The 24,788-nt window shown below is 52.0% G+C and overlaps 1 protein-coding gene and 2 long non-coding RNA genes across 5 annotated transcripts in view; 2 read left to right on the top strand and 1 right to left on the bottom strand.

Annotated features, from left to right (window-relative positions):
• The window catches only part of MCPH1 (microcephalin 1), a 249,437-nt gene that overhangs the window by 11,094 nt on the left and 213,555 nt on the right, over nucleotides 1-24,788 (bottom strand). For 2 of the 3 annotated variants that reach the window (XM_029933720.1, XM_029933739.1), the window contains one exon: nucleotides 2,817-3,054. The exons of the other annotated variant lie outside the window; for it this stretch is intronic. In XM_029933720.1, the coding sequence (XP_029789580.1) occupies nucleotides 2,817-3,054 (238 nt within the window). The remainder of the gene's footprint in view (nucleotides 1-2,816; nucleotides 3,055-24,788) is intronic. 3 annotated transcript variants of the gene reach the window in all.
• Nucleotides 3,416-5,730, top strand: LOC115287408. Its single transcript, XR_003906463.1, has 4 exons — nucleotides 3,416-3,485; nucleotides 4,157-4,316; nucleotides 4,427-4,513; nucleotides 5,663-5,730. It is a non-coding gene; the product is annotated as an uncharacterized LOC115287408 (long non-coding RNA).
• On the top strand, nucleotides 6,824-7,893 carry LOC115287412. The gene is made up of 2 exons (XR_003906464.1): nucleotides 6,824-6,891; nucleotides 7,365-7,893. It is a non-coding gene; the product is annotated as an uncharacterized LOC115287412 (long non-coding RNA).

Here is a 24,788-nt window from a genome sequence, read left to right as displayed (position 1 = left end):
CCTTGTGACTTTAGTGCTTCTGGACAAACAAAGATGCCACAAAATAGAGGAATAAATACAAAGGTACTGAAACACCTTGGGATCTTTATTTTGGAAAGCCAACCATAAATCTGAAAGTGGAAGGAGCAGTCTACTTTTTTTCAGACTGTAAGAACTACTCGATTCAAACCACTCTGCAGCTTCGTGACTCCACCTTCCATGGCAGCTGATCTAGTTGGAGCACAATTTAAAGTACTGCTTTTCATGATTTCTCACAAAATAACTTTGTTTCAACTCGGTGCCCTAACATGGCTTTAATTTTAATTTATAAGGGACTTTAGTTGCACAACGTTTTGAGAATAAAATATTCTCCAGAAGCGCTCCCAGCGGAGGCTCAGGGGAAGGAGAAAAGTCTTCAGAGGAGAAAGCACTGCCGTGCCGGGGGTTGCCGGCACCTATCACAGCGGACGGGCCCACGGCGTGTGAAGGTGCCCTGCACCCTCCTGTGCGGCCTCCTTCGCCCGTCACGTGGCGTGCGCAGGGCAGAATATTAGTCTGTTTACTAGATGAAGTAAGTGAGGTCCGGAGAGCATAGGTGATCTGCCTCTGGTCAGGGCAGAAGTCAGTAACAGACTCCTGATGCGAGAGGAAATGCAAGACTCAGGACCATGTGCCTTGTGGGTCCGTGCACAAGTAGAGACGTGCACGTGAACGCTCCTTTATTTGCACAAGGCTGGAGCTACTGTAACTCAATTCAAAAAGAGAAGAACAGAAACTCATAAACATTTGGAAAAAAATACACGTTCTAACACCCAAGTCACCACAGGGGACGTGGTGCAGACAGGGGCAGCGGCCAGAGTCCGGGGCACTCACCTTCGGGGTGAGGATTTCACCACGCCGCCGAGGGCCAAGGATTCCAGAACACACAATACCCGGAAGTTGCCAAGGGCACACGCGGATGGTGTAATCAATGACAAATCAGAAACAGGACATGAATTATGGCAGAGGAAAGAGGCTTGGGCCCCCAGCTCCAGCTCCGCATCTCGGAGAATTCCACAGGGCCTTTTGAAGGTCAAGAGCTGGGGTCAAGCAGGCAGGCCTCTTCCTCCTAAAAACCCAGGAGCAGAGGGGACAGACAACCGGAGCAACGAGGCGGGCGGCTGGGCTGTGCACCAGGCAACAGGGAGGGGCGACGGAGCTCCCCAACCTGGCAGTCATGACCGCGCAGACCCAGACGCTGGCCCTGTGTGCATAGCACACAGCTAGCCGACGCTGAAAAGGGGAGCTGTTGATACGGACGGCTGATATCAACCGCGTGCACAGTTCCGTTAGCTGAACGAGACAGCTGTTTAAAAGCGAAATTCTGCTTTCCAGTTAGTGTCATTTTGACACAGGCACTTTTCTAAAAACAACAAAACAACCTCTGTTTCAGAACATAGGATGTTTTGAAGGTTATATTCTTGGCATTCAGAAGAGAGTAAACAGCCTCTTGGCTCTTGGACTGTGGCTGAAATCATACTGTTTTTTTCTGAAGTTTCCAAGCAAAAGATAAATTACTCTGCACCAGATAGTAAAAAAAAAAAAATATATATATATATATTACTCTTGACTGCCATACTTTAAAAATATATCAAAGGATGACCATCAATCATTTAAAAGATATTCATAAAATGTCTGTAGTGATCTATGAATAAAACTTGGACACAGTATCTGCTTATCTGTTAAAAGATAATGTGGGGGAGGGGTGAGAAAAGCCAGGATTGGGGAGGAGGGGGGGCGGGGAGAATGCACTTCTCGGGTCTCGGGAAGCCAGGTAGGGATCCCGCCTAAGGGTGCTGACCCTGACTGGTCCGGTGAGGCCCAAAGAAGGAAAGGTTTCAGCAGACGCCAGTTCTGACTTCGGGCCTCCAGGCTGCGGTCATGAAGTCCCTGTTGTCTCAGGGTCCTGGTCTGTCTGTGGGACGTGCTCTGACAGCCCGAGCCAGCCCCTCCGTTCACCGGACCCAGAGCAAGGAGGTTTCTCCCCAGGCTGGGGCCCCGAGCACCTCCAGCACCGAGACCGCACGGCCGCCGCCGGCCCGCCTCGCTGCCTTGTCCACCTGCTTCTCCTGGACACTCCTGGACACCCCCGCGTCCCCCCCCCCCCCAGCTGGGGTAACTGACGCAGCCTGCCCGTCCCCACCTGGCCAGCCTCCTGGCAAGGGAGCTTCTCTTGTACCCCTCCCCCCTCTTCCCGGGTCAAGTGAAGCGTCTGCCACCTTCAGTGCGGCATGGGTCCCAGACACGGACATCAGGCTCATGTCAGTTTCTGAAGTAAAAGCCATAGCTCCTTTTGCACAGAAGGAAACCTTTTGGAGCAGGTGAGCAAATGCGTGTCGGGAGACATGGCCGACGCTCTGGGTGGGGGGTCCTGGCGGCTGGGCGCCGGCCCACAGCTCTGGGAGCAGAGCGAGACCAGCGCCCGGGGAGAGACGGTCGGAGCTGAGAGTGGGCGGGCCTCGGGGTTCAGGGCAGCTGGGGGCAGGCTGGGTCTCTCCCACTAGCTGGTGCGGTGAAATGGGTAAAGTCTAATAGGACGTCCTCTGTCCTCGTGAACTCTACGTTGGCTGACAGTAAAAAGAGTGTCTGGGTCGGCTTGTGACCGAGTGTAGTTACTGGATTCTGTGAAAGGCAGATGCTCGGAGGCTGAGATGTCCGTCCGTAAGTCCCGCGGCCACACGGAGCCCAGAGAAACCCCTCTGTGTGCCGGGACCCCAGAAGAGCGGCTCTGAAGGGCACGCCGGCAGCTGCTGCCCTCGCAAGGCACCTCCCGGCCAGCCCTGTGCGCAGACCCCTACCTAGGATCCACGTTTCCGACAGGTACTTGACGGTCGCCTTCCTCTTTCCTTGCGAGGGTCCGATGAAGATGGCCGCCTGGCCCGGGGTTCTGGTGACCTGACCCCCACAGAGGAGGACCAGCTCCCACAGCTTGGGTCTGGGGGGGTTGCTGGCCGGGGCGATGAACATCACGGGCTGGTCGGCAAACAGCCTTCCCTGGTACTGCCCCGCGGATAACCGGCGCTCCAGGCGGCAGAGCTGCGGGGCAGAGACGGGGAGGATTAGCCAGGCCCTGGATCGCTTCGTCACACGCGACGGGGCAGCTGTGACGCTCCCTTCCTTTTGCAGCAAAAGAAAAGACGGAACAGTAAAGGTGCACATTCTCAGCTGAGAATGTTCTGAATTCTGAGGCTCCAGGGGAGATACTGACATTTAATGATAATGACAGATAATGAGCAGATAAAACTGACATTTGCTGAAGCAGCTTGCAAGTAAAACTGTAAACAAATTAATAGCCCCCTCCTCCCTCCAAAAAAAAAAAAAAGTGTAGGCTTTTGAATGATTACAAATTCCAAACCGAAATATTGAACTGTTGAGTGAGGGGAGCAGCAGGTGCCTCCTGTAAATCCTGCTCGGTTCTGTGGACGGGTGTGGAGGAGAAGACAGGAGCCACTAGACCCACTGGCAAGGTGCTTCGGGGCTCCTGCCCACACGTGATGCGCACAGGACCCCAGGGGCGCTCTGCACCCGGCCCCACGGCGTCGGCCGGCAAAGGGGGAAGGAGGCAACCCGGAGTGGGGGTGCCGGAGCTACCCCCCAACACCCGAGGCTGTGGGGGGTGGGGTGGGAAGGATCCGGAGGTCTGTTTCACTGAGTCATTGTGGAAATGGTGATGAGCGGCATCGGAGACGGTGGGAAACGTTTCAGAAACCGGGATGTTACATTGTTCCCCTTTTTGTCCTGATAAAGTTGTGGTCAGCTGGCTGACTCAAGGGACAGTGGGAAGGCCTGATTATTCCAAACAAACATTTCACTAACTACAGATTAATACAGACTTCTTTTTAAGCGTAGCCACCCTGTGGGAGATGCTGAGGATGAACTGTCATCCGTATTTTGAGTGTTTTAATCAGCCGATTTCCCAGAGGAGAGAACTGAACACTTCGAAGTGGGCTCTGAGAAATTAAGGATTTGGACCGGAGATATGTGGACTGGGTATCGAGGGTGGGGCAGCGCGGAGGGAAATGCCTGCCGGTCAGTGGACGGCAAGTGGCCCCGTGGCATGGAGGGCGGCAGGCTCTGGAGAGAGGAGGCCAGCACACACGACCTTCCTCAGTCTCCGTAACTGATCTTCTGCCACTAGGTTCTCATACTACGAAATCTCCCGGTGAAAAAAGTTGCTCCAAAAGTAACGGAATCAACGCGATACACTTAAATATGGGCGTGGAATCCATTCTCTTTACTCATCCCCAGTTTTGAATTACGCAACCTAACCTGACGTCTAACTCCTTTCATCTGGCTGGGTAAGTGAAGCAGGATCCTGACAATGTGTGATGACTTTGTGTAATGCTTTTAGTAATTTCCAATATCCCTGTGAGATCGGGGGTAGAAAGGGTTTTATTTAATTTTGCAGACGAAGACACTGAGGCGGAAGCTTATCAAGGTTATCTGCTTTGGCGAAATAGTGAGTCAAGCTGCAAGAAACAACCCACTGAACTTGGTGAGTCACTGGACCATGTTGCGTTGTGACTGCAGATCGAGACAGAATCTTACCGTATTGCTGTCTGTTAATCAAATTCCTCCTTGTGTCCTCCCCCCCGCCCCGTGGCAGGGCATGATCTCTTTGGGGGGTGCTAGTCTGCGCGGGGCCATGTGTACAAGACAGAGGCCCCTCCCAGACCAAGGTAGGACTCAGGACTGGTGAGCTCCTATCCCTTTCAATGGATTGGGTCTAGCATAGGCGGACTTGATTGTGGCCCATGGGATCGGAGAGGAAGTCTGCTGAGGGCCGTTCTTCCTCATGAATATAGTCTGATGCATAAGCAAAATCCTGCCCTTGTGGGCTGGACTCGGTCACACTGAGGGCAGGCTCCCCGAATTACGGAGGCCAGCTCTTGTTCTTCCACCATAATACCCGCTGGAAATGGCCGAGTGGGAAGGCCCTGGATCCTGGATCACATTTCTAAGTCACTGGATTGACCAAACCAGGGGGGAAATCTTTTTCACTTTCTTAGGCTCCTCTTCTGTTGATGTGTGTTTCCAGAAGCACAAAACATTCAAATACTGGTTCTAAGGCCCCTGCCCCCTCCCAGAGGTAACCCCTGTCAAATGTTTGCTAGGTGTGTTTCTAAACTCCGTACCATGTTCACACACAAAAACACTCAGGATACAATTTTTCTTAAAAACAACAAAAAAACAAGATAAAGTCTGTATCTTGGTATATGGATAAGCAATAAATCAAACCCATATTGAACTGAATAGAAAAGGACATGTATAAACCTTTCATATGGTTAGAATGTGACTTCAGTAGCTCATCACTTCGGGTATCCATTCCCCTCCTACATTTATTGAGTGCTGTCTACCAGGCACGTGCAAGATGCTGGGGAAGCAGAGGGGATTAAAACATAGTCCCTGACCTCAGTGTAAAGCACGTAGTACAAAAGTCCACATATGAAAATACTTCCTTTTATTTATTTATTCAGCTTGAAATTAAAGGAGGCAAAGAATTACAAAGATCTTATTCTCTACTCAAAATAATTGAGGCTACGTGCATGCTGACTTTCTAATCCTAAGTAAAATAACTTCTGGGGACACTTAATCAAGACTCAGGTTACTTAAAATGAAAAATTAATTTGGGAATTTATCCTAGGACTGCACTCCTCGATGTACAGAAGGACACGCATGGACAGGAGTTCATTGCCCGAGAAACGATGGTCGGCAAGTGTTATTTATATTATAAATACGACAGGGCGCAGGCGTCTCCTCGTTACCGAGCTTTCAGCTGCACATGTTCTCGAAGGGGAAGGATCACATTCTGGAGACACTGGGTCCTGCCTTTGCTCTTGTCCCCAAGGGGCTGTAGACCCTGGGTCCTGGGCAGCCTAGTCCTGGAGACCGTGCTCTGTCTCTGAGGCACAAGTCATAAAACCGTTTTACTGCTGTATGTGCCGTTGCCTTAAGAATTCTGACCAGCACTAGTCAACTGGACTCTCTAACCCAAAGCAGTTCTGTCCCCACTGGTACATTCTTAAAAGCCAGCTGAGAATTCCAAGGTGACCCGCAGCACAGGAGGTGAACAGACCAGCCGAGCATGCTGTAGGTGCCCGATGAAGCCCTGTGACCCCGAAAGGCTTTCTCTTAGTTCTGAGAGGAGAAAAGCCTCAGATGCACACATTTTAAAGTCAATTTGCTGCCTCTTATTGCCTTCGCAATCCCCTTTGTAACAGCAATTCTTGGCAATTTGTTCTAAATTCTAATTCCATTTCAAACTTTTCAACAAACGTGTGCTACGACTGCTGTCAACTGCAGAAACGGGTCTGGGTGGTGGTGCGGTGGGTGCTCATATTGGCTGCTGGGGTGACTGTGACCAGCCACTTCTGTTCGCAACTCAAGACAACCTCAGAACCAGGTCTATCTGCACTGACCTACAAGTTTCTTGCTAAAAGTCGTAAGATAATTTTTTGAAAAATCATACCTCTTAATAGTTCCTTTTATTCAACTCAGACGCTAAAATGGTTCCAAGGAGGACTGACACATCGATAGGTTGGGAATGTGGAGAAGAACTGGCAAATGACCCAAAAAATTGGCTTTTCCATGGGAGTGAGGCCTTCCCTCCACCAGACAGGATTTAGCGCATGCCCACAGACGAGATTCATTTGCACTGCCAGCAAGCAGCTCATTACGACTCACAGAGCTGGGCAAGACGAGGGGCAGGCATGGGCTACAACCAGCCTGGAACAGTGACCACAGTCTAAGGTACAGTTTTCCAACGAAGCACTCCTTTCTCCCTACAGAGCCAGGGTATCTACTGAAAAATCATGGAAGAAAAGGGGATTAACCGACTCCTCTAGGCTTAGTTAGCCTCCACAATAAACACAGGTCAGTGCTCAGCGTGAATTTGAATTTGGGGTGGATTTCAAGAAGAGCGCCCGCGTTCGTCCATGGCGACAACATTTACACGATATACGTGTGTGTGTGTATAAAAAGACCAGGAGAGGGCTGACAGAAGACAGAAAACTTTCTCTGCCACAAGATCTTCATTTGAACCCTTGGTGGTGAAGGATTAAGGACGACTAGAAAAGGGTCTTAAGCGAGTGAAACAAAAAAGGCATCACCTCTGCTTTGTAAAATGTTGCCTCTGCATTTCTGTCTTCACCAGAAAAGCTGTACTGATTTAACAGATTTCAGCCCAGAACCTTCCACTCCGCTTAAGAGGCCGACCCTACAGTCCCCCAGTCTTCCAGCTCCCATGACCCCCAGTGATATACCCCCTCTCTGGGAGGGTGTGGACAGCTCACTGACCCCAGACACGCGTGTTCGATTTCAATTAGTGACTTTGCTTTTCCCTCCAGGTGGATCTCACCTGGATGATACTCTGCATCACTGCCGTTGCCACAGGCACCTACAAGCTGCACACGGAAGAGATCCAGGTCGGTCATTAGGAAATTCTCCCAGCGAAACTCTCTGGCTCTACGTTGGAACAACCAGAAGCTCAGGGAGGTTGGTCCCTTCCAGTTTGCCTGATGGCGCCCAGGACGGAGCAGCATCAGGTCTGAATAGATGGATTCCGGCCCCGGCGTCTTGTTCCTCACAGGTAAAAGGATGAAATACCTCTTCCCACATGGCACGCAACAAATGAGGTGACGGCGTGTCTCCTGCACTTCCGCACGTTTTAGCAACAACAATGTATAGGATGGGTCGTACCCTGCACGGTGGGTTGTAGTTTTAACTGGCTGTGTAGGCTGTACGCTTCCTTAATGTGGCTCAATGCCCCACGCTTAGGGGCGGGTATCCAAATCTGTAAATGGGCCAACACAGACCTGTACACTACAGCATGTCCGAGAGAAAATACAAATATAAAAAATAACTTTTCTAAACCTACATTTGTCCATATCCATTTTTTCCTTCAAGGACAATTTATTTTGAGAGAGAGAGAGAGAGAATGAGAACCCCAAGCAGGCTCTGCACTGTCAGCACAGAGCCCTACACGGGGCTGGACCTCATGAGCCGCGAGATCATGACCTGAGCCACAATATGGAGTCAGATGCTTATCCGCCTGGGCCACCCAGGTGCCCCCATCCCTTCTCATGGTCCCCTGTGGGAGGCTGAGCCCATGAAAGTGTTCCATCAGGCGTGGCACCCAGGCTGGGAAGGGAATGGTGCCCTGTGTCCATCTGTCACCAGAGGGCAGGAGCGGGGAGAGGGGCAGAGCCAAATAACAAACCAGAGTTCAACTGCAGAACTTGTGGGTGATCGGCGGTACGGCACAAAGGCAGAGAACGTCAGCAGTGGGAAAAGTCCGTAGGCTCACACTCTACAGTACAGGAAACCGAGGCTCGAGAGACGAAGTCCAACATCAGAGACCCTGGCAAAGCTTTCCTCTGCTTCCTGAGACACAAAATCCTCTTCCCACTGCCCATCACCAAGCAGCTGCTGAACCCACACCTTCTGTCCATTCATCTGAGGCTCAGGCTAAGTTCTACAGACATGAAAACGTAAGGACACAGTGTTTGCTCCCCCAGGACTTTTTAGAAAGTACAGTATTAACAACTACAACACAGCATGTCCTGTCATGGGGTGAGAGCCTGAGCAGACTTCACAGTGGAAGCTTCTGGCTTGGAGAATGAGTACAAAGATGTGTGCTTGGAGGAAAACACATGGTAGGGGGAGTGCTTCAGGTCAGAGGTGTCCAAAAGATCAAGTATGCTCGGACAAACAGTTCAGGATCACTGAGGGCAAAGTGTAAGGGGGTTGGCAGGTGACCACAGGAACAAAAACTTTCTTTAAAAAAAGTGTTTCAGTGTTTATTTTTCACACACACACACACACACACACAGAATCCGAAGCAGGCTCCAGGCTCTGAGTTATCAGCACAGAGCCCAATATGGGCTCAAGAACCGTGAGATCATGACCTGAGCCAAAGTTGGGATGCTAAACTGAGCCACCCACGTGCCCCCAAGAACTAACTTCCCCAAAGCATTTAACTCTGTTCCAAGGTGAGGAGGCTGAATAATCAGAGGCCAGCGGGCCATGACCATACAGAACGCTGTGTGGTTAATGGGGAGCCAGGAACCCCACGTGCTGGCGAGACCGTGCTGAGACCGTGTGGAGACGCAAAGGCGAGGAGTGCAGGAAGTTCAGCCAGAAATGGGGCAGGCGGAGTGGAAGGGGGTGTGTGCTCAGGGCAGACCGAGGGGACACGTTCCACAGGAACCATGGTGTGTTGTGCATGTCCTACTCTAACGGGCGGCCAGCGCCGGAGTCCCAGAGAGCCGTGCACGGTGCTTGTAGGAAAGCTCAGCCCTTTCAGGAAAGGACACCGCTGTTTCCTCCCAGTTCAACACCAAATGGGAGACACACGGGTCAAATGGAGATGAGAATAACTTCCACCATTCATAAGGCTGATGGGACGTTCGGGCCCGGGACCTGTGGTCACGTGGACTTGCTAACACTGCCCTGATGCCATAGGACGAACCCTCAAGGTCACGGCTGCCACGCACCAAGGGCTTCCCGGGAAGGCAGGCAGATGAGACACGGGTGCAGAAGGGGCTGGGCGCTGGGAGGGAGGCAGGATGCAGGAGCCCCAGGTAAGTCCCCAGGAGCCACGTCAGAAAACAGATCCTAGCACTAACCATTGCAGAAGAGAAGAGGCAGGCCCTAAGGCACCTGGAAACGCAAAATAAAAGATGTTTCACCTTCTAAAAAGGTCGACGCCCACACCTGACCACGTTGAATGGACTGACTGTCCCAGAGTAGAATGAACTGGGTGTCATTGGTACTGGAGAGAGAACACAATGTCTACGGTCCTGGGAAATTAAAACATATTCTGTGTTTAACTGCGATGGAGTTCAGGCAAGCAAGCTCAGGACTGTTAAGAAGACAAGGTCTTCAAATGAGATGATCTCATGACTCCTAAAATTCTGCACACCTGCCTCGATTTGCCATGGAAAACTGTCCCTGGCCCTCTGGAGCCCCCGAACCAACTTCTCGGTCCCTAACTGGCCCCCAGCTGGGAGTCTGCCTGCGCAGGGAGCCTGGCCCCTCCCCTCACTGCCTTGCCCTTCCTCTCGCTTCCTGATGGCTATGTCCCAGCTCCCTGTCCCCCCCCACCGCCCCGCACCCTAACTCCTGGAAAGTTAAAAAGTGATCCTATGAAGGGTCCTTGGGAATACTCTGTCCTCAAGTCCCTGGACCCCTCCTTCCTGATGGGCTTGCCCTCACCCACCTCAGGCTCTCCCCTCTGCAACCAGAGTCCTCTCCCCGGGCTGCCCTCTGCCCTGCAGAGCTACAGCCCCCCCCCCCCGCCCCATTCCTCCGTCCTTCCCCTCCCTTGGACGGCCCTCCTCCGCCTGGCTGCTCTCACTGGGGCTCCGCACTCAGCCCCTTCCCAGGCGCGCTGCACCCCGCACGCCCCACTCCCCCAGACGGACGGCTCTCCACGGGTCACCCTCCTTGCAGCCTCCTGTCACTGAGGACAGTCACATCCCGAAGGGACACTGTGCCAGTTCCCCGAGGAGCAGCTGCCCCTGTTACTGTGGACAGCCCGTCTGCTAACGCCATGTGTCCCCTGCACCAGTGGCCCCCTCCTCTGTGCTGGGGAGCCGCGCTGCACGCGCACTGGTGCACAGGGTGTGGCTGTTCCCCTCCCACACCTCACCGTGCTCTCCACCACTTTCAGGCACCCCCCCCCCGCCCGCCTCTCCTGCCCCTCCTCCCTGTCCTCCACTGCACCCCCCCACCAAGCACCAAGAGGTCACGGGGCTGAGTCCTCTCCCAGGACAGCGCACGGCCCCCTCCCTCTCCCCAGCCACCTGCTGTGCCTGGAGCAGGGACCCATGATCCCTAAGGCCCTCCCGCATGGCTCCCCTCTGGTGCGCCTCCCCGCCCCCGCTCCTCGGTTTGCTGGTTTGCAGTGGGGGCTTCCTGGCCTCGTAAAGCTGCAGCGCCACCGGACTCCACGCGGGGCCCTTCCTCCTCCTGCACTTGCTCCTCGGGGACCCCAGCCAGCGCCCCGCCCTTACACAGCCTCTGTGAGCCTGTCTCCAGCTCAGTCCTCCTTCTGGAATCCCAGGCCAGCTGCTCTCCCGGCCTCCCTCCTGCATGTATGACCCAACCTGGCCTTCTCCCCGCACCTCGGCCCCCACCTGCAGCCGCCTCCAATCAGCTTCTGGCTGCTCCATCCTTCCAGGTGCAGGGGCCCAAAACACCTGCACTGAGGGCGGCTCCTCAAATGCACCTGCTCCGGTAAAGCCCGGCTCACCCACTTCTGGGGACTAGCACCTTTGAACTGCTGTCCTACTTCTGAATTTGTCCCCCTTACAGACTCTTCTCAATGGAGAGAATGTTAAAAAACCTAAGTCAGGTCATGTCTCCTCTCTGCCCCAAATGCTGGTGCTGGTTTCACGCAGAAGAGCTGCAGCCCTTGAACCAGGCGACATGACGGCTGCTTCCCACTTACCTCTTAGCACATTCCTGCTAGCTCGCTCCACTGCCCCTAGGCCCTCTGCTGTCCCTGAACACACCACAGTACATGTGCCTCAGGGCCTTTGCACTGATTTTCCTTTCTTCCTTTCAGGGTTCACATGGCTAAGTCTTCCCTTGGCTGTCACCATTCCCACCTGGCCTGCCCCACCCACCCTAATCAGAATCCCACTGCCTTCATTCTACTTTTTCTCCTGCCACACATTTTACTGGCTCCTGACGTCACATATAATTCACTCTGTTTCTCGTGCTAGAATCTAAGGGCAGGAATCTTTGTTTTGCTCAGCGACCCACCCCTGGCCCCTAGAGCACTGTCTGGCATCGCGGAGCACTGTGTCTGGGAGTCTGATTTCAGGGCGGCTTCTCCTCTACTAAGGAACCCAAGCCGGAGGCGGAGGAACCCTGGGGGCGGAGGGGGGGCAGTCAGGGCAGCAGTGACAGGACAAAAACCGGGGTGACCAGGGAGGGCGGGCACCCTGGGAGAAAGTGGGGCCTTGAGTGACCCCGGAAGGTGGAAGGGGTAAAACACACAGACAAGAGAAGGCAGAGGACAGGCCAGAGGTGGGGACCGGGCCGCGGGGACATCTGGCAACACGAGAAAGGACCCTGCAGAGGACACACTAGAAAGGACTCCTGCAGTGCCGGGCGGCGAGCCGTGGGTGGGGGTCAACCAGCGGGGTCGCAGACAGAGTTGAGAAGGAGTGGCCCAGGAGGCAAGAAGGCCAGGCCTGCTGGCGGGCAGCGCGTGCTGGGCCAGGGCGGCAGAGCGTGGGGCTGGCAGGGGACAGGGGTGAGGCCGGGGAGGTGCAGGGCTGCGGCCAGGGCTCCGCCCTCTGCTGCGGGTACCGTGCTGGAGCCAGGGAGGCTCTGGGGCCTGGAGGAACGCTCCGCTCTGCTCCCTCCCGCGGCTGCTGTCCTGCTCTGAGCCCTGGTGACGTTCCTCACCCATGAGTGCGTCCACCGCCCAGTGCAGGAAACCGCTGGGGGAGCGTCCCTGCTGGGGGGACGTGTCCAGAGCTGCGCGTTCAGGATGAAGGACTCGAGCACTGACCGGGGTCACGTGCGTCCAACTCCTCCACTTTCCTGGTAAGCGGACCAAGGCCTAGAGCAGGGAGGTGCCCGAGGCCACAGGGAACCACAGATGGTCTGGAAAAGGGGAACCCCGACCTCACGTTCCCACACACCGACCCAAGAGCGAGGCTCGGGGCTGGGGTGGCAGGGAGGACGGCCACTGTGAGGGAACGTGGACGGTCCCTCCAGGCGCACCCCTGCTCTGCCCGGCTGGGGCCGCCTGAGCTGCAGGGGGCTCCGCAGCAGCCGAGGCCGTCGTGACACTGCCCAGGGGCGGGGGGACGGGACAGGACTGCGGAGGCCAGGCAGTGACGGCCTCGTCCCGCCTCAGTTCCCAGCAGCTCTGGACACCGTTGATGACATCCCTGACCTCTGGGACATCGGGTCCTCCCGGCCCAGGGATGTGTCACCCCTGGCTTTCTCCCTCGGCCTGGGCTCATCCTCCTCCCCTGCCTCCAGGTCCTGAGAGCCCCTCGCTGCCCACTCTCCTCCCAACAGACGACCAACGTGCCCCTTAGTGGCAATCTTTCCTCTAGCGTCTGGGACCCTATAATGAACAAGACTCACAGACCAAGCACTTAACTCGTGCTCATTCCCAAACCAGCTCTAAGTAACAGCTAACAGCTGCTGAGAGCCACTGTGAGCAGGCACCTAAACACTTGGTATGAATTAGCTCATTTAATCCTTGAAATAACCATATGAAAGAGACACTGGCCGTTCCCAGTTGACAGAGGAGAGTGAGGCAGACCAGGTCAAGTGCATGGGGTCACAAACCTGGGAGGTGGAGGGGCTCGGACTCCCACCTGGTGGGCTGTGTTCTTGATGATGACGTAACACTGCTTTCAGAATCTCGGTGAATGCACCAGCCCCCTGGTCCCTGCACCCACTCCCCCCAGTTGAGCACCAAGTCTTATGGGTCCATCCCTCTTATCTGTTACAGTCACCCCCTAGCCAAGCCAAAGTTAGTTCTTTCCTGGGTGATGAAAACAGCTTACAAACTGGGTCGGGACCCACCGGGGGCCACTCTTGTGCCCTCTTACGGTTAAGTGCATAAAGTAGATTCCTCTTAAGTTTACGGCCCATGCGTCGCCTGGGCAGCCACAGCCACCACCAAGACACTGCACATTTCCAGCACTCCAGAGGGTCCCCCTTCCCTTCTGCAGGGACCGCACCCCCCGGACAGAGAGGGCCACTATCCTGAGCGTGGTCGTCATCGGTGACAGAGCTCTGTTCTGTTACAAACTAGAGAAATGGAGACATGCCATACATACCCGTTTGTATCTGGCTTCTTTTGCTTAGCACACTGAATCCGTGTCCTCCTAAAACCCTCTAATAGCTTCCCACTACTCAGAGGAAAAAAAGAAAAGTTAAATGGTCAGGAAAACTGGACAGCGACATGCAGAAAAATGAACCTGGACCACTTTCCTACACCACATACAAAAATAAACTCAAAATGGATGAAAGACCTAAATGTAAGATGGAGAGTCATCAAAATCCTCGAGGAGAAAGCAGGCAAGAACCTCTTTGACCTTGGGCAGCAGCTTCTTACTCAATGTACCTCCAGAAGCTAGGGAAACAAAAGCAAAAATGAACTATTGGGACCTCATCAAAATAAAAAGCTTCTGCACAGCAAAGGAAACAATCAGCAAAACTAAAAGGCAACGGATGGAATGGGAGAAGATATTTGCAAATGACATATCAGATAAAGGGTTAGTATTCAAAATCTATAAAGAACTTATCAAACTCAACACCCAAATAACAAATAATCCTGTGAGGAAATCAGCTAACGACATGAACAGACACTTCTCCAAAGAAGACATCAGATGGCAAAGCGACACATGAAGAAACGCTCAACATCACTCATCATCAGGGAAATACAAATCAAAACCACAGTGAGATGCCGCCTCACACCTGTCAGAATGGCTAACAGTAACACCTCAGGCAACAACAGACGCGGGTGAGGATGTGGAGAAAGAGAATCTGTTTCACACTGCTGGTGGGAATGCAAACACGGGCAGCCACTCTGGCAAACAGTACGGAGGCTCCTCAAAACAAAACAGAACTACCCTGCGACCCTGCAGTTGCACTAGTAGGTACTTACTCAAGGGATGCAGGCGTGCTGTTTTGAAGAGGCACAGGCACCCCTATGTTTATAGCAGCGCTATCGAGAATAGCCACAGTATGGAAAGAGTCCAAATGTCCATTGGCAGATGAATGGATAAAGAAGATGTGGTACACACACACACACACACACACACACACACACACACACACACAGGAATATTACTCAGCAATCAAGAAGAATGAAATCTTGCCATTTGCAACTCCGTGGATGGGACTGGAGGGTATCATGCTAAGCAAAATTAATCAGAGAAAGACAAATATCATATGACTTCACTCATATAAGGAAGTTAAGATGCAAAACATGAACATAAGGGAAGGGAAGCAAAAATGATATAAAAACAGGGAGGGGACAAAACATGAGACTCTTAAATATGGAAAACAGAGGGTTGCTGGAGGGTTGTGAGGGGGGATGGGCTAGATGGGTGAGGGGCATTAAGGAATCTACGTCTGAAATCATTGTTGCACCATATGGTCACTAACTTGAAATAAATTTTAAAAATTAATAAAAAAAATAAAAAAACAAATAACTGTAAATGACAAAATTTTGGGTTTATAAGAAACAAGAAGTTAAATGGTCTACAAGACTGTCCTCGACCCCGGCCCTCCTGTTACCTGCCGCTGAATCTGGTGTGAGCATCCCGTTCCTCCCGGCTCTGCCTCCACAGTCCCCTGCCAGCCTCCTGTGTCCTTGCTGCTCCGTCGCGGCCACAGGGCCTTTCAACACATGGGCACCTCTGCCCGGATGGCGGGTCAACCCCTCGCTTGTCAGAGTAACTGCTACTCATCATCGGGATTCTGGTTCCTGGTCATCTCCTCAGGGAAGCCCAGGCCATCCCCTGCTAAATCTAATCTCTATCATCCTTTTAATTTAATAAACACTTAGCACTTCTTGGGTGCCAGCACTGTTCTAAGTGTTTGTTAAATACCGACTTATTTAAAACTCACAGAACTTCTGCAGGGTAGTTACTATTATCATTTCTGTTTTCCAGAGGAAGTAACTTGCCCAACGTCACAAAGCGGAAGGGTACGGAGCCAGAGCTGGGAGCAGTTCGTGGGCCCTGGGCACCTGTCCTTCCCCTGGGGTCACATGGCTTCTGTGTCCTCCCCACACTCCTACCATTTACACCAGGGATACGGCCCGGGGGCTGGGCACCCCCGATAAATGCATGAATGGGTGTAGCCTGTGCATGCTGTGCAGAGCACCCCTCCCTTTACCTACAGGGTTGCTTTTCACAGTTCTGGTTGCCTGGGGTCAACTGCAGTCCCAAAGCAGCCCACCCGCCTCCCTGTGAAGGTCAGTAGTAGCCCAATGCTACGTCACAACGTCTACACCACCTGCCTCACTTCATCTCATCTCACAGGCTTTTATTACTTCACAGCATCACAAGATGGGTGGGTGATAGGATGCTTTGAGAGAGAAGAGAGACTACATCCAGGTAACTTTTCTTACAGCATATTGCTGTGATTGGTTTTATTATTACTTACTGTTAATTGCGTACTGTGCCTAATACATGAGTGAAACGTCATCATAGGTATGATTGCATAGGAAAAACCTTACTCTACGTGGGGTTCCATATTATCTGTGGTTTGAGGCATCCACGGGGCATTTGGGAACGTGTCCCCACAGATAAAGGGGGGCTACTGTATATGTGCATCAGTATTTGTATATGTTGTATATGTCGGAAAAGCTACTATTTTGGTTGTGTGTGTGTGTGTGTGTGTGTGTGTGTGTGTGTGTGAAAGAGAGGGAGAGAGAGAGAGAGTCAGTTGGAAGCTGAATCTATAGAACTAGCCATCAGGTGACAGCTTAGTTACTAACCCAGGTCCAGGCCACACCTCCCAACCTCTGCTGGACCAGTTCAAGGCTGTCTAACCTAGTCCATCGGTGTGATACCAATCATCTTCCTTCTTCACCTGGCTCCCGGTTCCTGTTTCTCTTACTCTCCCAATCATCCGGTCTTGAAACTTTAGGAATACCTTTGCTTCCTCCCTCTAGCTGGCCACCCTAAAGCCCCACAGCCCAAGCTGTCTAACAACTCTGTGGTCACGCCTCCACCGTTCCTGTGCTAGAGGCCAAGGGGTCCAGTGGGCGGGCCTCTGCTCCAGGAAGAACCGGGGTCTAAATCCCAGCTCTGCTCCTTTGGATCTGTGTGGCCGGGGACAAGCCCTCAAGCAGCCTAAGCCTGAGCTTCTGCAAGTGGAAATAATCATGATGTCTACCTAGCGGAAATGTTGGAAGAGTGAAAATGTATGCCGAGCACAATGCCTAGCTTTGAGGGAGCTACTAAACAAATAGATGCTGCGGAGTTATTACCTTTGTCCACTTTGTCCCTCTATGGGGTCAATCTCCATGTCTCAACTCTCCTCCCCCCAAAATAAAGTCTCAGGAGGACTCTGAGGATTTGGGCTTGTATAACTTGATGGCTAGGGGTCCCTTTCATTATGATTAGGAGGGCAGTGGCTATTAGAAGTAACAATTATGATACTAAATAATTGTTCACATTACTGAACCTTGCATGCAGCACCTTTGCTAGAGTATTCTAGGTACATTCCAGGAAGTATCCAATTTTAATTTTCACAAAAATCCTGTGAGGCAGAGACATTATTATCCATGACTTACAGCTGATAAAACCGAGGCTCAGAGTGATTTGGCCCAGGCGCCCCGTGGGTGGAGGGCCAACACTCCACGCCCATCTGTCTTACAGCCTGCGCCCTTTACCGCGCAACGTGTGGCCTTAAAATTTATGATCCGCAGAACACGGGAATAACTAACCTCTGAATTTCTATGTGCAAATAGTTTTACCTCCATCAGTTCCTTTGACAGTCCATATCTGAAGATATTCAGGTCTTCTAGAACCATCTGATTCTTTCAGGTAGGTCTAAATTCATTAGATTTGTCTAGTTCAAATTCAAGCTTGATTTCTTTGCTGATGTGAGATTTTGATATTATAACGACGGCACATGGATCCTGACTCCTCCATCCTGTAGCTACACGATCTTGCGCTATGTAAGACTGTTAGATCTCCGTTTCTCTGGGCGCGGGATGCACATGATGGCCCCCAGCGTGGCTGTGGACCACATCATTCCCCTTGCTGTCCTGACACCCAACACATGCCTAACACTGCTGAATTCGTAAGAGTGGGCTGTAACTGATGAACCCCTGTACAACGAGAGGGCTGAGCCAGGACCCAGGGGCACTGGATGCAGAGAAAAGGCAGAGCCCTCAACTCGCAGAAAATCACAGTGCCCCTGGGCGTTAACAACAACATCTATCTATCTATGTATATACATCTTAAAGAACCTTAGACAATGTCCAACATGATAGGACACTGAAGGAGACCAGTCTATATGGCAGACAGCTGCCGCCCCATGTCTGTGATCTCCCAGGTCAGAGCTCTGGGGACAGTACCAAGTGGCCTCTGTCCCCACCCAGCTCCTACAGACGGGATGAGACCCAAAGGCAACTCACCCCCACATATCTGCATCGATTTAGGGCCAGTGGAAGCATGCGACATTTAACAGCCTGACAATGGGGAGTCCAGAACATGTTGCAGGAAGAAGACTCTAAAGATCAGTAAAAAATGGTACGAATGATTTCAAGAACTCTTACGGTTCTTGGCAGAAAAAGCCTCAGGCCGAAGCGAGTGTTGTCAGACGTGGAGTGTGGTTTCTCTACTCAGCGCTGGTTTTCATTTGTTTCTTAAGTTTATTTATTTTGAGAGAGATGGAGACAGCATGCATGGGGAGGGGCAGAGGAAGGCAGAGAGCGAATCCCAAGCAGACCCCGCAAGGCCAGCACAGAGCCTGACGCGGGGCTCAAACGCATGACCCAGGAGATCACCACCTGAGCTGAAACCAAGAGTCAGAAGCTTAACCGACTGAGCCACTCAGGAACCCTGGTTTTAAGTTAAAAAAATATTTTTTTTTGGTAACTTAAGTTACACAGGACTGACATAGAAACAGCACTGGCTCTCACACCACAGGTTCAAACTGTTTTGGAATTAAGCTGAAGAGAGATTCCCAAGGGCAGAGGAGGGGCGAGGGAAGCAAGTGGCTGGTGGGCTGGCTGGCAAAGCCCGGGTGAGGGGCCCTGGGCACCGGGATTCCCAGGGGAAATAAAATCCACGCTGTTGTCAAAAGGGATGGAAGGAAAGGCCAGCGCAGTGTGCGGGGGTTCCCTTTCCTAAGACATTTTCCTCCACTCCTCATTTTATGCATAAAAAAGGTGAAATAAAATGCGCCGAAGGGGGGTCACCGTGGCTTTGCTTTCCCGAAAGCTGCACACCCGAGCCTTGCTGTCTGCTCACGGGCACAGGCGATGGCGGGAGGGGGCCAGGCGCCTTCCCTCACTTCGGCTCAACGCCCCCAGGACAAGCACGTTAGGGCTCTGTGTGCGCCAGACTCAAATGTTCTACTTTATTCTTTTAAAGCATCGCTTGAGTCTTAAAGGTGACGTAAGTGATGGGAACATAATCGCCTTGGGAATCCACAAATAACTTTTTTTAAAAAAGCCATAAATCTGCATTTCATGCCTCATAGTTTTCAACAACTGTGAGAAACAGGTCAAAGCTGGAGCACGGTGGGTCCTGTCCCTCTTCAGGGGCCTGTGCTGGGGGCATCCACGTGCTCTAGCGGGAGCCACATCTGCCATCCGGCCACACTTGGACCTCAACTGCTCTTAATTCTCGTTTTCAAAACTCATGATAGGACGTTCGTGCTGAGAAAGCTTCTCGGTCTTACAGAACGTTTTATTGGACCGTTTAAGGAACAGTCTGGTAGGCAGCAAAAAAAAATCATAAACTTATAAAAAAAATACTAGAGCAATTCCACAATGTAAGTTAAAGGTGGGGGGGAGGGGGTTCTAAACAAAATTCTGGAAAGGCCGTCAAGCCAGCCACTGGGCAGAGTTGCAGGGGAGCATTCTCTAGAGAGGTCTTGTTCTGGCTGCACAGAACGGCCTGGGAAACTTTTAAGAAGGTACTGCTAGCTAACTAACTAGCTAACTAACTAGCTAACTAGCTAACTAACTAACAAAATGGTGTTGCAAGAAGCTACTGCGTCAGAGCGCCTGTGCGGGGCGTGTGGGGTGAGGTCGGGCGAGGCCTGGGCGTTGGCTGTGACTCTAGCGGGTGCCGGGCTGAGAAAGGACTTTCCGTGGTTCTGTCTGGACTGCCACTGCAGTCACCTGGGGCGGGGCGGGGGCCCTCCCAGACATTCTGTCTTAATTAAAGGAGGTACGGCCCAGGGAACACGAGTTTAAAAATCTCTCCGGGTGATTCTAAAGCAGCAGCAGCGCTGGATTATATTCCAAGAGGCTCTGAATAGAAAGAAACCAGTTCTACTGCAGACAGGCCTGATGACTGTTGCAACACCGTGAGTTTAGAAGACACGTGTACTAACCGGTGGAGGCTGTGTGCCGTGTACTGAACGGTCCACCACAGAGGAAGGGCATACGGCCGCGGCCTCCACCAGCTTGGAAGCAGAAATGAACCATGAAAGGAAATCGGTTCGGCTCCTGCAGTTTCAATTTTGAAGCAAACGAGCCACCCCACGGAAACAGGCGCCTCCGGTCTTAGAGCGGAGGTCTCTACTTGTCTCCGGCGTCTCTGCAGACGGCCACCCGGGTCTCGCTTCTCGGAGGCCCCGCAGCCTCCCACTGCGCATGCTCGCTCGGCCCCACGGCCACCGGCAGGTATGGCCTGGGGCTGCCCCGGCAGGGCTCAGGGTCAGGCTCTGAGCCGCCCCCGCACCTCGGCCGGCAGGTCTGCCCTCCTCCCTGGCCTGTTCCCCGGGCCCCACGAGACTGGGGTCCTGCGTGAGCTCCAGCTCATGGTGCGGGGGGTGAGCGCCAGCCCCCCGCCCCTCCCGGGCCCGACCAGGACTGGAATTCCACCTGCTCGGCCTTCCTGCGCAGAAGCGGGGCCTGCCGCCTGCCCGCGTCCCTCCTCCACTGCCAAGTGCGTCCTGGCCAGGACCCAGCTGGACAGTGGGGACTCCGAGTTTCCCATGGTTGCAATCTCTTCTGTTTGTTTTCTTTTGGTCTCCGCATTTTCTCATGGGCATCTTCCTCCCTGTGAAGTGTCTCCGTTCCACACTACTGTTCAGTGCGGAGGAAGGAGAGAGAGAGAGGCATTTCCTCTGTGCCCTCCCTCCAGCTGACGGTCACCGGCCCTGGGACGTGGGGATGGCCCTGTAGCCAGGGTGCGGATCTTGCCGCAGGGTAGGTGACCGGGACACCTCACACAGATCCGGCTTTTAAAGACGCGCTCACTCACAGGCACGGTTTGAATCGAGATTTGTAACATGGCCTATCGTGAATGTCGTTTTTACGCCACGTCATCATCCACTGCTGTGAATTTTCTACTTTAGATGGCTTGTACTTGGTTACTCAAAACGTCTCCCCCTCTTCTTTGGGCGTTCCTAGATGGCTCAGATATTTTAGTCGACACAAGTTAAAGAAACCATTTTATCATTTCAAGGCTTCAAGGATTTATAATTCCTTATACTTATAACCAGACATAGTCTTCAAAGAATGAGGGGGAAAAAAGCACTCTCCAGAAACTGACAATACTTCTGCACTTAGCGATTTGTCGGCTGTCTACGGGAATCACTGAACGAACCAAATGCTTAAAATCTTGCTTATAAATTTTTTCTATGAAAACAAAACCTACCAATCAGGATTTATTATTTTTTAAAGAGCAAATTAACATTTTTCCTATTTTACAAAAACAATTTTCTTAATTCCCAATGCTTAAAAAACAAATTTGATTTCTCTAAGCCCTCTGATGAAGGCACAGACAGACCAGTGGCACCAAGCCCACAACCTAGCACGCGCGGTCCGGCGGTTCCGGCGTAAGGGTGATTTTAGAAGAAACAACGGTTTGAAGCATTATGTTTCAGTTTAAGGACATGTCCTTGTTCGTATCTATGATTTATTTGCTGTCGAGTGTTTGGTCACAATGGCAAGCCCAGGCATAACATTTTCCTGACGCTCTGCTGTCTGCTGTGGTTTCTGGGACCGCCTCACAGGGAAAGGCCGCGGACTCCCTGCTCTTAAGATTCACAAAACACTTACCCTTGGGTGAAATACGTTCTTTTTCAATGAATACAAAGTCCCAAGGGAGTAGGCGCACAGGGAGGGAGGAGAAACCAGGCCACTGACAAAGTCTTAGGGAGGAAAGATCTTATCTGGATGTCAACTTTTGGGAGAAGGGATTAAAAAACAGCCAGTGACCCTTCTAGGCTTTAGGAGCCAGGCAAGAGGAGGGGGCTGGGTGCCAGGAGGCCTGGGCTCCTTCCGGTTCTGACTCACAGCTGGCTGTGTGGGTCTGGTCCTGGAGACTTCGTCCCACCCCTGCACACCTTACAGGGGAGACATAGAGATGAAAAAGGAGTAACAGATTCTCCGAGAAGGAACAGAAGGCCTGTTAGGAGGACCACTTCTCTATGTCCAAGTTCTTAGCCTATAAAACAATGGGACAGTACTAGGTAATTTCCTAAACTTCTTTCCGTGTAGACATTTTCTTTTAAATACTTATTTTTGAAAGAGAGACAGACAGACAGACAGACAGTGAGCAGGAGGGAGGCAGAGAGAGAAGGAGACACAGAACCCAAAGCAGGCTCCAGGCTCTGAGCTGTCAGTACAGAGCCCGACGTGGGGCTCAAACTCATGAACATGAATCATGACCTGAGCCTCAGTTGGATGCTTAACCAACCGAGCCCCCCAGGTGCCCCTCTGGGTAGACATTTCTGATTCGATGGTCCCTTCTGATCAACATCTTTGCTCTTACTCCTTTGCACTTAGCAACTCAATTTCCTGCCCCTCCCCCCTACCTGGCTAGTTTCAAAAGCTTCCATTGTATGTAACTTTATGATTCTAAGAAACTTGGTCCATATGACAAAAATATGCTGGAGAATGCAGACATTCACCGGGCCATTCCACTGCATTTTAACCCATCTAATCAGTCCTGGAGGTTTATTACGGAATTTGTGTGTATGGGGAGAGGTTGTTGGTATTGTTTTGATGTTTTTTAATTCATCATTAGGGTAACTGGAGTGCAGCACAGAGATCAGATGTGAGGGGCCCAGTTTCTACGTTTCTTTCACGGGCCGGCCCCTCTGCGGGCTGTGGGGAAACATGCCCACTGGCCGTGAGGAAGTGCTGCCCCCCCCCCCCCCCCCCCCCGCCCCAGGACGGCGGAGCAGGAGCGCCACGCCGTCTGACAGCCACCCCCCCTGCTGCTGTGGCACGGGCAGTGAGGACGGCCTGGGGGGGTGGTGGGGGCCAAGGAGCAGCCTCTCCCAGCCCCTCAACAAGACACATTTTCCAACAGAGCCTGTTTCCTACCTGCTGGAAATCGTGTGAGCATCAAAACAGACAGATGCCTCAGGGCCTCACAGATGAAACACGGTAAATAAAAGCAAGAGAGAAAGTTCTCCAACTTAAAAAAAAATCTTAATGGATACTGGTTTGTAATCCTGTAGATGTTTGATACGTCAGCCAAATTATGTTTTAAAACTGACGTGCAGATCGAGCGTAATCAAAAAGCACACCTGTTTTCATGGGCTCAAACACCTCTGTGGACGTACGTTTTACAGTACCCTAGAATCTCCCCGATCAGAGCACAGGCGCGCCTCCGTGCGTCGCTGGCTCGGTGCCAGACCAGCGCAGAAGCGCAAGTATCACAACCAAGTGAATCACGTGAGTTTCCTGCTTTCCTACCACATATGAAAGTTATGGTTACACTATCATGTAGTCCATTAGGTGTGCAGCAGCATCATGTCTAAAAAAACAAGGTACATAATGAAAATATACTTTATTACTAAAGAATGCTAACCATCATCTAGCTTTCCGCAAGTTGTAACTGTCGGGCTGGGGTGGGTCCTGCCTCATTGTTGATGGTCGCTGGCTGAGTGGGGTGGCGGTGGCTGAAGGCTGGGGTGGCTGTGGCAGTTTCTTACAATAAGACAACAGGGCGGTTTGCCGCACTGATCGAGTCCTCCGGGCATGAATGATTTCCCTGTGGCATGTGGCGGAGTTTGATAACATTAAATTTTTTTTAAATTTTAATTCCAGTAGAGTTGACATAGTGTTATATTAGTTTCAGGTGCACAATACAGTGATTCAACACTTCTGTATATTACTCAGTGCTCATCACAATACATTTACTTTTAATCCCTTTCACCTATTTCAGAATATTACTATAATGGAATATGACTCAGCCATAAAAAAGGATGAAATCTTGCCATTTCCAACAACACAGTAGATCTAGAGAGGATTATGCTAAGTTAAATAAGCCAGTTGGAGAAAGGCAAACACCATATGATTTCATTCATAGGATAATTTAAGAAATAAAACAGATGACCAGTTTGATAGCAGTTTGCCCACAGTAGGGCTTGCTCCAGCCTCGGAGTCCATCCTCGCAAGCCTCCCGCTGCTTCCCAACTCCGTTGCGTCATGTTCTCGGTCCCTTGTTGTCATTTCAACGGTCGTCACGGCCTCTGCCCCAGGAGCAGCTTCCATCTCAGGAACCCCCTTTCTTTCTTCATCCACACGAAGCGTCTCCTCATCTGTCCCAGTCTGCTCACGAGAGCACAGCGATTCAGTCCCGTCGTCAGGCCCCACTGCTGACCCTCGTCTCTGGCTCCTTCCTCCGCGTCTGCCTCCACCTCCTCTATGACTCTTGAATCCCTTGGAGTCGTCCGTGAGGGCTGGGCTCCCCTGGTTCCAAGCTCCTGTTTACGTTGATATTTTGTTCTCTTCTCCTGAGTCACGGGTGTTCTTTATGGCATCTAGAATGGGGCTCCTTTCTGGAAGGTTTCCAAGTTACTCTGCCCAGAGCCGTGGGAGGAGTCACCATCTTGGCACCTGTCGCCTTATGAAATGCATTTCTTCAATAAAAAGACTTGAAATCGAAGTGACGCCTTGATCCAGGCTGCAGAATGGACGCCGTGTCCGCAGGCGTGAAAACCACGTCACCCGCACTGCCCGTCTCCGTCAGAGCTCCCGGCTGACCGGGGCGTCGGCAGTGAGCAGCGGGGTTTTGAAAGGAATCTCTCTTTCCTCTGAGCAGGAAGCAGATGTCGGCGGTGGGTTCACC

The sequence above is a fragment of the Suricata suricatta genome, chromosome 1 (genome assembly GCF_006229205.1).
Source record: "Suricata suricatta isolate VVHF042 chromosome 1, meerkat_22Aug2017_6uvM2_HiC, whole genome shotgun sequence".
Lineage (NCBI taxonomy): Eukaryota > Metazoa > Chordata > Mammalia > Carnivora > Herpestidae > Suricata > Suricata suricatta.
Note: the sequence above shows the minus strand (reverse complement) of the source record. Positions and strands in the feature narration are given on the sequence as shown.